Source organism: Manacus vitellinus, unplaced genomic scaffold (assembly GCF_001715985.3).
Source record: "Manacus vitellinus isolate BGI_N305 unplaced genomic scaffold, ASM171598v3 scaffold_75_pilon, whole genome shotgun sequence".
In the NCBI taxonomy this organism is placed as follows: domain Eukaryota; kingdom Metazoa; phylum Chordata; class Aves; order Passeriformes; family Pipridae; genus Manacus; species Manacus vitellinus.
Window position 1 is genome coordinate 1691594 of NW_021940789.1, and position 13651 is coordinate 1705244.

A 13651-nucleotide genomic window follows, 5' to 3' on the forward strand; every position below is an offset into this window, starting at 1 on the left:
TCTTTGGGTGAATAGCACTGGGGTCACCACTCCATTTCTGCAGGATCTCTGACCAGAAACAACACTCCTCCTACTGGGACATGGTGCAGAGCTGTGCCTGTGCAGGTCGAAGTCTGAGTGCTTTCAAGATGGAATTGCCCAACCTCAAGGAAGAGCAGCATTCCAGGGCTTTTATTTCTGGGGGTCTAAGACTGTCAGACTCAGGATGTCCTGAGCTGCATGTTACAGGCAGGGCTGGTGTCTCTGCACAACCGTCCTCTGCTGCCGGGGTTGGAAGCAGAGTTCAATAAGCTTGAAGTGTGTCCAGGATGACAGTTTGTATATCTTTAGGGGAGCAATAGGGACAGCAGTTTCCCATCAAAATGAAGGGGTTTAAACACTCAGTATTACAAAGCATCACTTCAAGGATTTAGGGCTCCACACCATGTCACCAACACACATGGCCAGCCCTGGGGGACAGGAGCTTGGCCCCTTGTAGGGATGCTGATTCTGATGTGGGCAAGTGCTTGAGGAGCCAGAATGATTGACCTGACTCTTCTCACACAGGCCTGTAAAGGCTGCACACGGTGACTCCCAGACTGGTTTGGGTTGGAAGGGACCTTAAAGCCCATCCCATTCCAACCCCCTGCCATGGGCAGGAACACCTTCACTAGTCCAGGTTGCTCCAAACCCTGTCCAGCCTGGCCTTGAACACTTCCAGGGCTGGAGCATCCACAGTGGGATGGTTGTGATTGGTTAGTGGGACAGGATTTGATCATGTGTATATAGGATAAACAGCCCCATTGTGGTGGGACTTTTGACAGTGACTCTATGGGAGCAAGAACATTACAACATCTTTTCTTGACCTGCTGGGGGGGTTCTTCATTTTTTTTGGTTTTTTCCTTGTTTTTTGGAGAGGGGAAGTAAATGCTGGTGAGCCCAGCTCTGACCCTGGCTTTGGTGAATGGTCCGTGTTGCCACAGTGTGGGTTTTTATGGAATCTGGGAACTTCATCCTGAACACACAGCCCCACTTGTTACAAATATCGGACCTTTTGCTGCTTGTCATGCTCTTCTCTTGATCTTTGGTATTTTTATAACTTCTGAACAGCTTTAAAAAGAACCGAAGGTGAACAAACTGCACCCACCTGGCAGTCTTCTCATTCTTTGTGCACTGATAAGGTGAAGGTGTTCTGCTAATATTTAACCCAGAAGCCAAAGCTAAAAAAAGAGCTTCAGAGAAGACCAGAACAAGCAGAAGCCCCAGGAACAGCCCTGAATAGCCTGAATATGGGGGGAGTACAGAACCATTCCCAGCAGGGGGTTTTGGAAATCCACTGGCAGTTCCCTCCCAGGAGCAGAGGACGTGTCAGTCGGTGTGGCCGTGGTGGTTTCATGGCACATCTGTCACTGATGTGTGTCCTTGAGCTGACTGGATACAAACAGCACTAAAACCATGCAAACTTCCACAGGTGTAAATGTGTGAGGAAAGCAGTTTCTCTGTGCTGCTGCAGGAGTGGCTCGGGTGGGTTGGATGTGCTGCCCGGGCTGAGGGCTCGCCCAGCCTGGGGCTTGGGTGCTCGACAAGAGCTGACTCTGGGATTTCCTTGAGGACCAGGCGTGTCAGTCGTCCCTGGTGCTTTTGGAGCCCTCTGTGGGGACGGGCTCTGTGGCCTCTCGAAGCACCAAGCCTGGCAGAGCTGCAGTGATGGTTTTCCTAAGGTGTGGAAGTGAATTGATTTGTGTTGTCTGTGTCAGGACCAAACATACCAGTTCTGCTCATGGTCCATCTGCTGAACAGCTCCAGGGGTCACAGGTGGGCTCTTGTCATTGCTGCTGGGTACTCGCCATGTGCCCACAGGCACTGCCATGGAGATGGTCTCAGCCTGGTTTTGGGGTAATCAAATTAAGCTTGGGTACTGAGCTTCAGATTTTTAATTGGTTCTGCTCTGACTTTGCCAGTAAATATCGGCATTGTCATTTTTCTTGGAACTCCCTGATTTTGTCCCTCTATCTCTTCTTTCACCCAGTGGTGCATCCCCTCCATCAGGAGCTTGAGTTTCAACTGTGCTGATGGCTTTCTCAGGCTGGAGCTGCCCAGCTCAGTTCTCATCTGCTTTCTGTAGTTCAGAATTTCTGTTTTAATTCCAAAGCTGCTTTCACAGCTGCTTAAAACAACACACTGTTGTAATAGCTTTATTTTTGCAGTGGAGAAGATGACACTGATAGAGGGAGATCACAGCAAGCAGGAACCCAGGTTGTGTTGCAGCCAGTTTATTTGAAATAAGAGGTGATGGGGTGGGGACAGGAGGAAAACTGCTGATTTTTGAAGTGAAGAGGGTGACTGTAGACAAATCTGGCATTTCCCTCCCTCTGCCCTTGAACCATGTGCTGCAGTAGGGTCTCTGCAGCTCCTTGTTGTCCAGCCTGGGAGCTGGGCTGGCAGGAGGAGCTGTACTCAGGCAGGCTGGGGGAACTGGTGCCCCCTGTGCTCTTGGCTGCACCTGAACAGGAACATCTGACAGGCCTTGGAGAACTGGACCTAGACTTCAATAGTCTGAGTGCTGGAGAAATAAAAAATGATGCTGGCACAAAGAGTGTGAGCCAAGGCCACCAGCTTGGGGCTGCACAGGTTGCTGGACACTGGCTCACAGAGGTGAGTATTTCTCTGTGGCTGATGAGCACACACAGAATAAATAACAGCCCTGCTGTAGTCTGGGCTGTAATTCTTCTGAGGGCTTTGTGCAGTCCAGGTGTGCACACTGAGTCCCTCGAGCCAGCCCTGCTGTCCAGAACTGCAGTTCTTCTCCTGCGCTGGGTTCATTCCCAGGATGACCTTTCTGCTCCTTTGCCTTCTGGGAGCTCACAGAGGGGATGGCAAGGAAAAGAGGGGCTGAAGGAGTAGGAAGGTGCTGCTCCTCCAAGCTCCAGAGGTGTAATTGGCAGTGAGACATTTGTGGCTGGTTGTGCAGGTGTTCCACAGGAAATACGCTGAGAGATGAGGGGCTTTGAGCTGCTGTTGGGGGAGAATGTGCTTGTCTGCTCCAGTGGCAGGGCATGGGACAGTTTTCCCTGTCCAAGCACCAGCCTTTGCAGGGTTTTACAGAAAAGGTGTGTGACTCAGTCTCCCCATTCATTTCCTAATGCTGCCCAGCAGGTACAGAGCAGTCCATTTCTTTCCGGTATAGGGAGAAGTGAAGACCTGGGTTTGGGACTGGGGAAATCTGTGTGCTCAGCACAAAACTGAAAATGGCTTTTCCTGAGGACAACAGTTTGGGCACCCTTGCTCTTCCCAGGCTGTCCCTGTGTGTCTCTGATCAGGAGCCAGTCCCTTCTCTCTGTTTTGCCTTCAGCAGAACAGGGGCGGTGCTGACCCTGGGGCATTTTGGGGGATACTCTATTGTGTGGCACATCCTGCCACACTTCTTGTGCCAAGTTTCAAAGCACTTTTCCCCTCCCTGAGGAGTATCTGCACACGGATGTTTATACTCTAAAAAGCATCAATTACTGCTAAGTAACAATAAGAGTCACTGCCTCTGAAATGATGCTGGAAACTGGTTAAAACCATTAAAAGATGTTGCATGTTGTGGGCTAAGCAGAAGAGCCAAAGCAGTGTGAAGGAACTCTCAAAAATGCTTAATGTGATCAAAGAGTTTTAACAGGACCAGTGAAGGGCAGACTGGGGGAGTCTCAGCAAGGCAGAGCTGAGCCCTGGCTGAAATGTCCCCAGAAAGGCTGCAATTTTGTAGAAACAAGACTCCAGGAATCAGCTGCAGGTCTGGGGCTTTTTGTTTGATTTGTAACCAGTAAAATGAGGATTTCTATTGAGTTGGTTTCTACTGGTGACATCCAATGTCCTGATCTCTCATTTTTCCAAAGGGGACTCTTTCTCCTTGGCTCTCTCTGGCCACTGCTGTGCTTGGAGCTGATGTTCTTGTGCAGTGAACGTTGCAGCCCAAGTTCTCTGTCCTGAAGGGGCATGAGGCAGCTCCGAGCCCAGTGTTGTGCAGCTGGAGGGAGCAGTGGGTTTCTCCACACTCACTGCTTTCCATTTATCAGTGTCATGGTCACCTGCTGTGTTCTTGCCCTGAAACTCAGTCTCTGCTCACGGGCTGCCATAGTCCTATCTGCCCTTGGAATCATTAGAAGGCTTCCTCATCTCTCTCATCCCCTCTCCAGGTCACTCATGGATGAACAGATCCTGGTGTGCATTCTTGTGTTCCCCACATACATCTCTCTCCTCTGCAAGAATGGTTCTTTACCCCTACCTCTTCTAATCCTTGATTTGTCCCTGTAGAAACCTTTCCTCTTATCCCATGGCTCTGGAGGTTTTTATAAAAGCTTTTAGTGAGGATCTTGGAGACTTTGTGGAAAGGCAGGTGGGCTGTGTCACATCCATCCACATGGGCACTGTCCAGTCCAGCCCCCTCCAGGTTTCTGTTACAGCAGCTGGATTGACACTGCCCAAGTAGGTCAGATTCCTCTTGGGGGCCATGATATTGGATAAAGCCTCTGTTTTGTTTTGGAAGATGTTTTAGCCAGAGGCACCTTGTGCTTGGGTGGAATCAGCTCCTTGGGTTCAGCAAGTGTCTGGGTAAATGGGGGTTGGTGATGCACCAAGGGCAGACTTGGGAGTGGAGAGGTCTGAGTTCTGGTGTTTATTGATGTAAGCAGACCCTGCAGGTCCAGAATAGGGGGGTTGTGGTCTTCAGCTCCAGTAGCACCGACTGCAGTCTCCAGTTGTTCTTTTCCACATATCCATGGGTGGTTGTAACCAGAGGTAGGACACTTGGGCTGTTTTGCAGTGCTGTTATTGGTCTGGCACTTGAGGCAAGTCCCCAAGGCTGGGGATGCAGCCCAGCACCACTAGGACATGGGACAAGGTGCAGCAACACCTGACAAGGCTTTCAAGATCCCTCTGTGCTGCTTCAGAGAGAGCTGGGGGTAATTGCCAGGGTGGTTTGGGGCACATGGGAATGCTGCTGTGAGAGCTGAAAATGTAAGACTTGTGCAAATAGCAAACGGCAGTTGATGGTGTCACTGTGACTCCTGAGACTTCTTTTTTTTCTCCAATTGTTTTATTTTTATAAATTTTTGTAAATATAGCAACTGGAAAAACAAAACAACCATAAAAATGCCAGAGTTGGTGCCAGTGGGTGTACAGTGGCATCTGCAGTGACAGAGCTCATCTGAGCACATGCCAGCAATTAAGATGAGAAAACTGCTGCTCTGGACCATGCAGATCTCTAAGCCTTTAAGAAGTGGGACACTCATGATGAATGTTCAGAGCCTGTCTCAGGTTCAGTAAATGTGCAAGGCATTGCTTTCGTTTGAAGCAACAACTCTTCATGTGCCTGTGAATGTGCTGCCCAAAAAAAGACATTAAAATGCAGCCTGATGGTCAAGATGAGCAGGATGGAGACTGTTTTCGGGACTATGGATTTGGGTTTCTTTGTGTGCTTCCATGTAACCACTGGCCAGTGAGGTCTGGCAGAGGATCAGTGGATAAAGAACGTCAGTTCAGGAGTGGAAAGCTGAAACTAGACAAGTCTTGTGTAAAAAGAGACTATCTTTGGGAGTTCAGACTGCTGATGGTGAGAACAGGTAGAATCCAGCAGTTCTTGTATCCTCTTGCTGTGTTGCTGTGTTGGATATCTCCTCTGACCTCAGCCTTAGCTCCAGCAGGTGTTCCAGGCTGGAGAGCAGGAATCCCTGCAGGAATGACTCAATTACCACAATAGTTGCCTTCTGACTTTTAAATTCCAGGTTTTGGAGTCCTGTTCTGAATCCCTGTCCTTGCAAGGAGCCCATGTCTCCCACCCATGCTCTGACCCTTTCTCCTGTGTTCTGTCTGCCATGCCTGCTGAGAGCTCAGGACTGTCCCAGTCTGGAGCCTTCCCAGAGCCTGTATTTCTGTCCCAGTTGTGCTCATGGTGGCCATTGATGATGGTCTCTGCTTGGGGAAGAATCACAGGGGTTTGAAGCTTTCACAAGTTATTCTGGACAGGCACTGAGCTCTGGTTCCTGTCCAGCTCCAGCCTTCAGGATGTCTAGGATTGAAATGCCTCATCCAGGGAAGGATTCAGCCAGATCTCAAGATTTCTGCTCTCTGGCAAATTTGCTTTTCTTAAAAGTGTCTCTCTAACCCACCTCTGATTCCTGTGCAGTGCTGAGGATGGGACAAGGGGCAGCTGAGCACCAAAGAACCCCTGGAGGGGTGGCCTGCAGGACAACCTTCAGAGGGGCTTTGGGATGGGCATGAGTGCTGTGCTCAGGCTGCTCAGAAACCACCCCCTACCCCTCCAGACACTGCAGTGATCACTACTGAGATCTCCAGGGAGAAGTGTGGGAGCTCCAACTGCACCTGAGAGTACAGAGCTCTTGGCACAGAAAATGGAGATGTGGAGTTTGGGCTGGTAAATAGTAGAGAAAGGCAGGAAACCTTCTGCAACTTCAGTATTTCTGTTCCATATTTTCCTACATGGTTTGGCTTTGTAATTCTTGTCCCAAGGACTTAATTTTGTCTTCTTCAAGCTGTGCCAAGCCTGAGATAAGCTTGGGTGACAAATGCTGCTTTCTCTGACTACCCTCAGAGTGTGGATAGCAACTGTGAGAGCCTGCTGTAGGTGACAGTTTGAGTCACAGTGTGGTGGGCAGCTGCAGGTGCTGCTGTGCCATGTGTCAGTTGGCAGGGGACACACTGGCATTAGGAAGTAGAGCCTGAAATCCTGAATTCACTTTGTGTCTGCAGGGAGCTCAGAATTCTTGTGTAAACTAATCCTTCAGTGATCAATAACACCATGAGTGGTGTCTGACTTTTCTTCGGCTCTAAGTTCAGCTGGTTTTGGTCCTGGATGTTCAGGGGAATGTTTCTCACTGTGCCAAATGGATCCAATGCCAGCCATCCCAGCGAGGAGCCAGCTCACTGTCCCGTGTCTGCCCTGGTGCTGGATGCCTGTATGACCCAAAACAAGACAGTTCAGCCAGCAGAAAACTTCTGTTGAGTAGTTTTCTGTTCCCATAATGAGCTGAAATGGTTAACCATGAGTTCAGATCACTGAATAATTCAGGTCAGAAGGGATCTCTGGAGGCTGCTGGCTCAGCTCCTCACCTAAAGCAAGGCCAGCTTTGGAGTTGATTAAGTTTGCTCAGAGCTCAGGTGAGCACCAAAGCAGAGAGATGCTGCTTTTCTCAGCAACAGCAAACTGTGGATTTTTTAAGTAAGAGGGGCCCTGCTTGATTTTCTGAAAACGTGGCTCCTCTCAGTGGCTTCTACAAGAAGGAAGCGGGGATGTCTCTGGCAGCTGCTCACTGTTGGGCTGGCACTGTCTCCAGCTGAATCACAAAATCACAGAAGATCCTGACCTGGAAGGGATCAACAAAGATCATTGAGTCCAACCCCTGGCCCTGCACAGACACCCCAACAATCCCACCCTGGCCCTCAGGGCATTGTCCAAACCCTCCTGGAGCTCTGGCAGCCTTGGGGCTGTACCCACTGCCCTGGGGAGCCTGGGCAGTGCCCAACCAGCCTCTGGGGGAAGAACCTTTGCCTGAGATCCAACCTGAGCCTGCCCTGACACAGCTCCAGCCGTTCCCTGGGTGCTGTCCCTGCTCCCCCAGAGCAGAGATTGGAGCTGCCCCTGGGGAGGAGCTGCAGCCCCTGCTGAGCTCTGCCCTCAGCCTGCTCTGCTCCAGCTGCACACACCAAGTGCCCTCAGCTGCTCCTTGTGTGGCCCCTCCAGACTCTTCAGCATCTTCGTGGCCCTTCTTTGGACACTCTTTAATAGCTTTAGTTTCTTAATAATTAAGAAGCAGTAATAATATGAATAAGTTGCAGTAAATGGCAACTTTTGGCAGTTAAAGGAGATGTGAGCAGTGGTTGGAGCTGTGAGATAATCCTGCTTGCTGGGCACAGTTGTTCCCACCTCTGGAGCTCTGTGGATGCCAGGTTGGGTGCAGACAGGGCTGAGTGCTCAGCACTGCTCCTTCCACAGCAATCCTGTGCTTCTAGACCAGGTCCACGTGACAGCAGGGCTTGAAATCCTGCAGGAAAATAACAGGCCACTGAAGGGAAACTTCAGACTTCTTTAGGAAGCGTCCAGTCACCCCAGTGCCTGGGGGATGAGACAGAGCATGGGCAGCAGTATCCCTGTGTTTTGGGGGCTGCACTGTGGCTGTGTGGGTGCAGCTGGTGGGATGACTCTGCTCTGGAGCTCTTGGTGTCTCCTCAGGATGAGTGCAGCTCTGCATCGGGCAGGGCAAGAGAAAGGAATTAGCACCGGCTGTTGTTTTCTTGCATTCTGGTTAAAATCCAACAAAAGTCCAGGCAATCTGCTGAGTGGTGTTGGATTGTGGAAATAGAAGACCTCATTTCATTAAAGCACTCTGGGTCAGAAAAATGTGCATTGCATCAGTGTGGTGGCAGCAGCCCCAGGGAGAAGAGCAGTGCCTGTTCTGCAGTGTGCTCAGGGCTGTGCTCAGCACCACTGCTGGGCACACAGCACCAATGGAGCTCACAGGCTGTGCTCAGGGCTGTGCTCAGAGCTGTGCTCAGCACCACTGCTGGGCACACAGCACCAGTAGAGCTCACAGGCTGTGCTCAGGGCTGTGCTCAGCACCACTGCTGGGCACACAGCACCAATAGAGCTCACAGGCTGTGCTCAGGGCTGTGCTCAGGGCTGTGCTCAGCACCACTGCTGGGCACACAGCACCAATAGAGCTCACAGGCTGTCTCTGTCCTGAGCTGGCTGCACATTCACACGTCATTTCCCTGTTCCATTGAACAACCTCCTGAGCTGTGGCAGCTCCTGCATCCCTGCAGGAGCTGTGGCTGAGGCAGGGACCAGAATGTGCTGCCAGGGGCACAGGCACAGTGGGAACTCCTGGGTAGCTGAATGACATGAGGTGTCCCATCATGGGATCTGCCTGCACCCACTTACAGGCTTTTATTGCCCAAAACCCAAAACCAATTCTCTAAGCCTGGCAAATTACCATTACCTGTGTTGTCTTCACAGCTGAAGTGGGCACCAGATGTTTCTTGCATTTATTTCACCAAAAGATGAAGTCAGTTTTTACTATAAAATTATATAGTGAGGTCTTGCACCCCAGGAGTTCACCTGGCAGCAGTTTCTTTTTCCCTGGCACTGGGTTCCCAGGAATGTGGTCCCAGCCTGGGAGCCAAGGGTGCAGTCCAGCTGCTCTGCTTACTGCATCCCAACTTCCCAAATGTACCATTTCTATGGGTTTGTCACGGGAAAAACTGAGATCACTGTGATTTTGCTTGTCTGTAGAATCCTCAATTTCTCCTCCAGGTTAGAGAAAGCTCGTTGTGGCACTTGGTTTAGACACTGAGCATTGTGCATTTCATCTCAAATGAAATGCCCCCCACCTTCGCTTCCACATCACTTTGATGTTTGACATTTTCTTTGAAGTATGGAATGTTTTAGAATCATGCAGTCACAGACTGGTTTGGGTTGGACGGGACCTTAAAGCTCATCCAGTCCCACCCCTGCCATGGACAGGGACACCTTCCACCAGCCCAGGTTACTCCAAGCCCCGTCCAACCTGGCCTTGGACACTTCCAGAACTGGGCCAGCCACAGCTTCTCTGGGCAACCTGTTCCATTTTACTTGGGTTTATCCTTGTTCTGTCAACTTGGGGGATTCTGATAAATCCTGTAATGCAAACATTTCAGCCATGCACACAAGGCCAGAGCCCCCACAATTCCCACCTGTGCCATTCCTCCCTGCTCAGTGCCAGATGTCACCTGTAGCAGGTGACACTGATTCTCCTGGAAAACTATCAGCTGCAAGAAGCACTTGAGCTATCATATTCATTTTCTTACCAGCAAAGTCTTGCTGTTAATATTAACATTTCAGACAAGGAGTAGTAAAACCCTGTTTTTCCCACAATTCCTTGTATCAGCCTGACACAAAAAAGTCATTACTTGGGAAGTCAGACAGATTCTGAGTGACTGTGTGCTTCTTCCCAGCTTTTGACACAGAATGCTAATGCACAAAAGCAAGGAAATAAAATTCAAACTAAATCTTACCCTGCCCACATGACAAGCAAAATGGGGCTGGATCCTGCATGCACCATGTTATTTGGGTTGGAAGGGACCTTAAAGCTCATCTCCCTCCTGCTGTGGGCAGGGACACCTTCCACTAGCCCAGATTGCTCCAAGTCCTGTCCAACCTGGCCTTGGACACTTCCAGGATAGGGCAGCCACAGCTTCATTGTGCCAAGGGAATGACTCCTTGCTCACAGTAACTGCTCATAAAATCCTCATTAAAGAAACCCTAAAAATCTCTGTATGTGCCCACAGTTGTGCCATCCTGGCATCAATCTTTTATTGCACTCTGTTTCCTTGGCCAAGGGTTTTTTCCTTAACTACAAAGCCCCTCACTTCAAAAGTGTTTATGTCTTTCTAGCTCCTTGCCCCTATGTTGAATACACATTGAGGTTTCCAGATGTGAGAAACAAGACATCCTAAAGGTCACTCTGCATTTTTCAGAATACAAGAGGATGTTTGTTTGTTTCTTTTTAGCAGAATTTTAAAACTGAAGGAAACATCAGTCTGCTGAGCTGGGCCAGCTAATCTCTAGCCTTTAGCAGGACTTGGGAAAGATGAATGACCAAATTTAGAGGATCTGTGGGCAAATTTACCAGAAACCCGGTTTTGTTGTGGAAAGTGTGAGAAGATAAGAAGGCACAGACTTGCCTCTGGCAGTACCTGAGAGGAGAGGAGAGGAGAGGAGAGGAGAGGACAGCTGGTCCAGCTGAGATGAGCTATTACAGGAGCAGTGATCCTTGCAGGCATCAAGGATGGAGCTGGTCCCTTCCACTGCAGTTCAGTGGAAATTTAGGGACAGAGCAAATTTGACTTCAGCCTTGAGGGAGGGGATTTCCAGCACAGTCCTGACTATCAGGCAGGTCTTGGCTGATCCTTCCCTAGGAATGCTCTCAGAGCCTTTTACGTGGTCGCTGGCAGGTCACCACTCGCAGAAGGAAGAGCTGTAGGTGCCAGTTATTTTCAGGAAGGAAGGTATGGCTGAAAACGTGATCCTTCTGGAGTTCAGCCCATCCAGGCCAAGCCCCAGTGTCCCACAGCTCGAGTGCTAAGCCAGGGATCTGTGTGTTTGGTTCTTGTTCTGGCATGGAGGGCAGTGCCCCCGCTCAGGGGGCTGTGAGTACTCCAGGTTTTTCCGTGTGACTCTGTAAAAGATGGAGGCTGCTCTTGTTTTGATTCTCGCCTGATTTAATTATATTTGCTTTTTCTCTTTTTATTTCAGTTGTGATTCCAAAGAGCCCTTTACCTGCCTCCGAAGTAAACTCGGAGAAACCTAGCATGCACAGTAGCACAAAGACTGTTTTGGGGCATCAACAAGGGCAAAGGCGTCGCAAAACAGGGAAGAAGCGTGGTCGAACGACCAAAGCGCTAATCCACCACCCCATGCCTACACCCTCCAAGTCAGTGGAGCCTTTGAAATTCCCCAGAAAGAGAGGCCCCAAGCCTGGCAGTAAGGTAAAAGCTGATGCTGATGCAGGCGGGTGAACAGCAGGTGCTGCAGGTCCTGCCATGGGATGGTGCATGCGTGTGTTTGTGCACGTTTGTCTCAGCCTCTGGCTGTGTGACTGCAGCAAGTAGGAGACCCGAGGGGTATGTGGGCTGGGAGCATCCTCAGAGTCCAACCCCAGAGCTGTAGAGAATGTCTGTGTCCTAAAGATCATTTCCATCAAGAAACTGTGTCTTGGGAAGTGCACTGGCTGTGGAGTAGCATGGCAGATGCTGGGAGCACGACAGGGTGGCCAAACGGTAAAATAAGTTCTCCCGTCCTCGTATGTGGCTGGTCTGAGTCAAACCGAGGTGGCAGATCTCAGGCTTGTTATTTTTCAGGATTGTAGTTTATAAAATACACACCTATTGATTACTACGTTCTTGGGACACCCCATCATTCATCACCATCAGAAATGTGTCATGTTCCACAGTGCCTTGTCTGTTGGATGCAGAGGAGAGAGTGTAGTGATCACGGGTGGTAAAGGAGAGCAGGGATAAAAGGAGAAATATCTCCTCTTTTTCTGCAGAGGAAACCTAGGACATTGCTGAACCCAGCACCCACCTCTCCAACAACCAGTACCCCAGAGCCAGACACAAGCACTGTGCCCCAGGACGCTGCTACAATCCCCAGCTCTGCCATGCAGGCTCCCACAGGTAAGGAAGGGTCTCAGACCACATTCTTGACAGGATTGCACAGTTAGGAACTGCAGCAGGCAGACAGTGACACCCCAGGAGAGTCCCATTTCTTCCTAGCCTGTAAACCAGCAATCCTTACAGCTCCAGGAGGGCTGGCCTGAGAGAGGCACTGAGTCCAGATCAGCTGTTCGTTTATCTCTCTGTCTATTTGGAAATAATGGAGTCGTAGGAAGATTGCAAGGCCCCCTGTTGAGTGCAGAGACCCCTTTCCCTGAGTTTCCACGTGCATGTTGGTGACTCCACAGCTCTCCAGGGACACTGCTCATGGCCCTTCCTACCTGGGGGCACTCGAGTGTGCAGCGACACTTGTGAGCTCCTGAGCTCTCCCACACTGTGCCAGGCACAGCTGCTGGAGCTGCACAAGGGGCAGAGCAGTTACCAAAGGGCTGTGGTCTGTCCAGGTCCAGCCAGGATACCAAGGCACTCAGGGAGAGGAGGGAGGAGTGGCAGTGAAGAGTATGTGCACTGCTGCAGATGTGAGTGCAGCTGAGGATGAATCTGGCCAGGAAAGTCTTAATGCAAAGCTGCTTTTGACATGTTGAGTCAAGCTTTGGATATGGGCTGAGCCCTCTGTTTCCCCAGAATGTAATTGGCCAGTTTTCAGAGGAACCTAAAGAACCGAGTTTCCCTAAAAAGAAAACACTGTAGGAACCCCTAAAAAGTGGGAGTTGCATTCCTTCATCCCCTCTGAACATGACCTGGCTGGTGTGGAAACCACTTTACAGCCTGACTGCAGGGAGAAACAGCAGCAGCTTGGAAAGTGAGCGTGAGGCAGGAAGGTTTTGGAGGCGATTCCCCTGTAGAAGCAGCTCTGCTGTGAGGATGCAGACAGGCAGTCGTGGTGGATTACCCCTTGTGAGCCATTGGATAATCTTAAAATCTCAGCATCTCTCAAGTTGGATTTTAGGCATCTGTTTCTTGCTTTCTTGAGTGGGTTAATGGCAAACACATTTCTCACCTTGGCAGTTTGCATTTACTTGAACAAGAACAGCAGCACTGGGCCCCACCTAGACAAGAAGAAAGTTCAGCAGCTGCCAGACCATTTTGGACCAGCTCGAGCTTCTGTTGTCCTGCAGCAAGCAGTACAGGCCTGCATTGATTGTGCTTATCATCAGAAAACAGTCTTCTCCTTCTTAAAACAAGGCCACGGGGGAGAGGTCATCTCAGGTGAGAATGGGCCCACAGCACTTTGCCTTCAGAGAGGTCGTTGCAAGAGTTCTCTCGTTGGAAGACGTCTGTCCTGGAGCCTGGTGCAGCCACAGGCCAGGGGCAGACAGAAGAGTTCTGTCTTCTCTTTCTTGCCACACATCTGTGTCAGTGAAGCAGCAGCTGGTGGCTGACTCAGAGCAGGGCAGTTCCCATGGCCTGCGGGCACAGCTGTGGGAGCAGGCAGTGAGCAGCCCTGGCATCAGCCTGGGCA

General features: G+C 50.4%; 1 protein-coding gene across 3 annotated transcripts in view; it reads left to right on the forward strand.

The window, feature by feature from the left end:
* The window catches only part of SCMH1 (Scm polycomb group protein homolog 1), a 54776-nt gene that overhangs the window by 25372 nt on the left and 15753 nt on the right, over positions 1-13651 (forward strand). For all 3 annotated transcript variants that reach the window (XM_029964604.1, XM_029964606.1, XM_029964605.1), the window contains 3 exons: positions 11270-11502; positions 12063-12189; positions 13198-13398. In XM_029964604.1, the coding sequence (XP_029820464.1) occupies positions 11270-11502; positions 12063-12189; positions 13198-13398 (561 nt within the window). The remainder of the gene's footprint in view (positions 1-11269; positions 11503-12062; positions 12190-13197; positions 13399-13651) is intronic.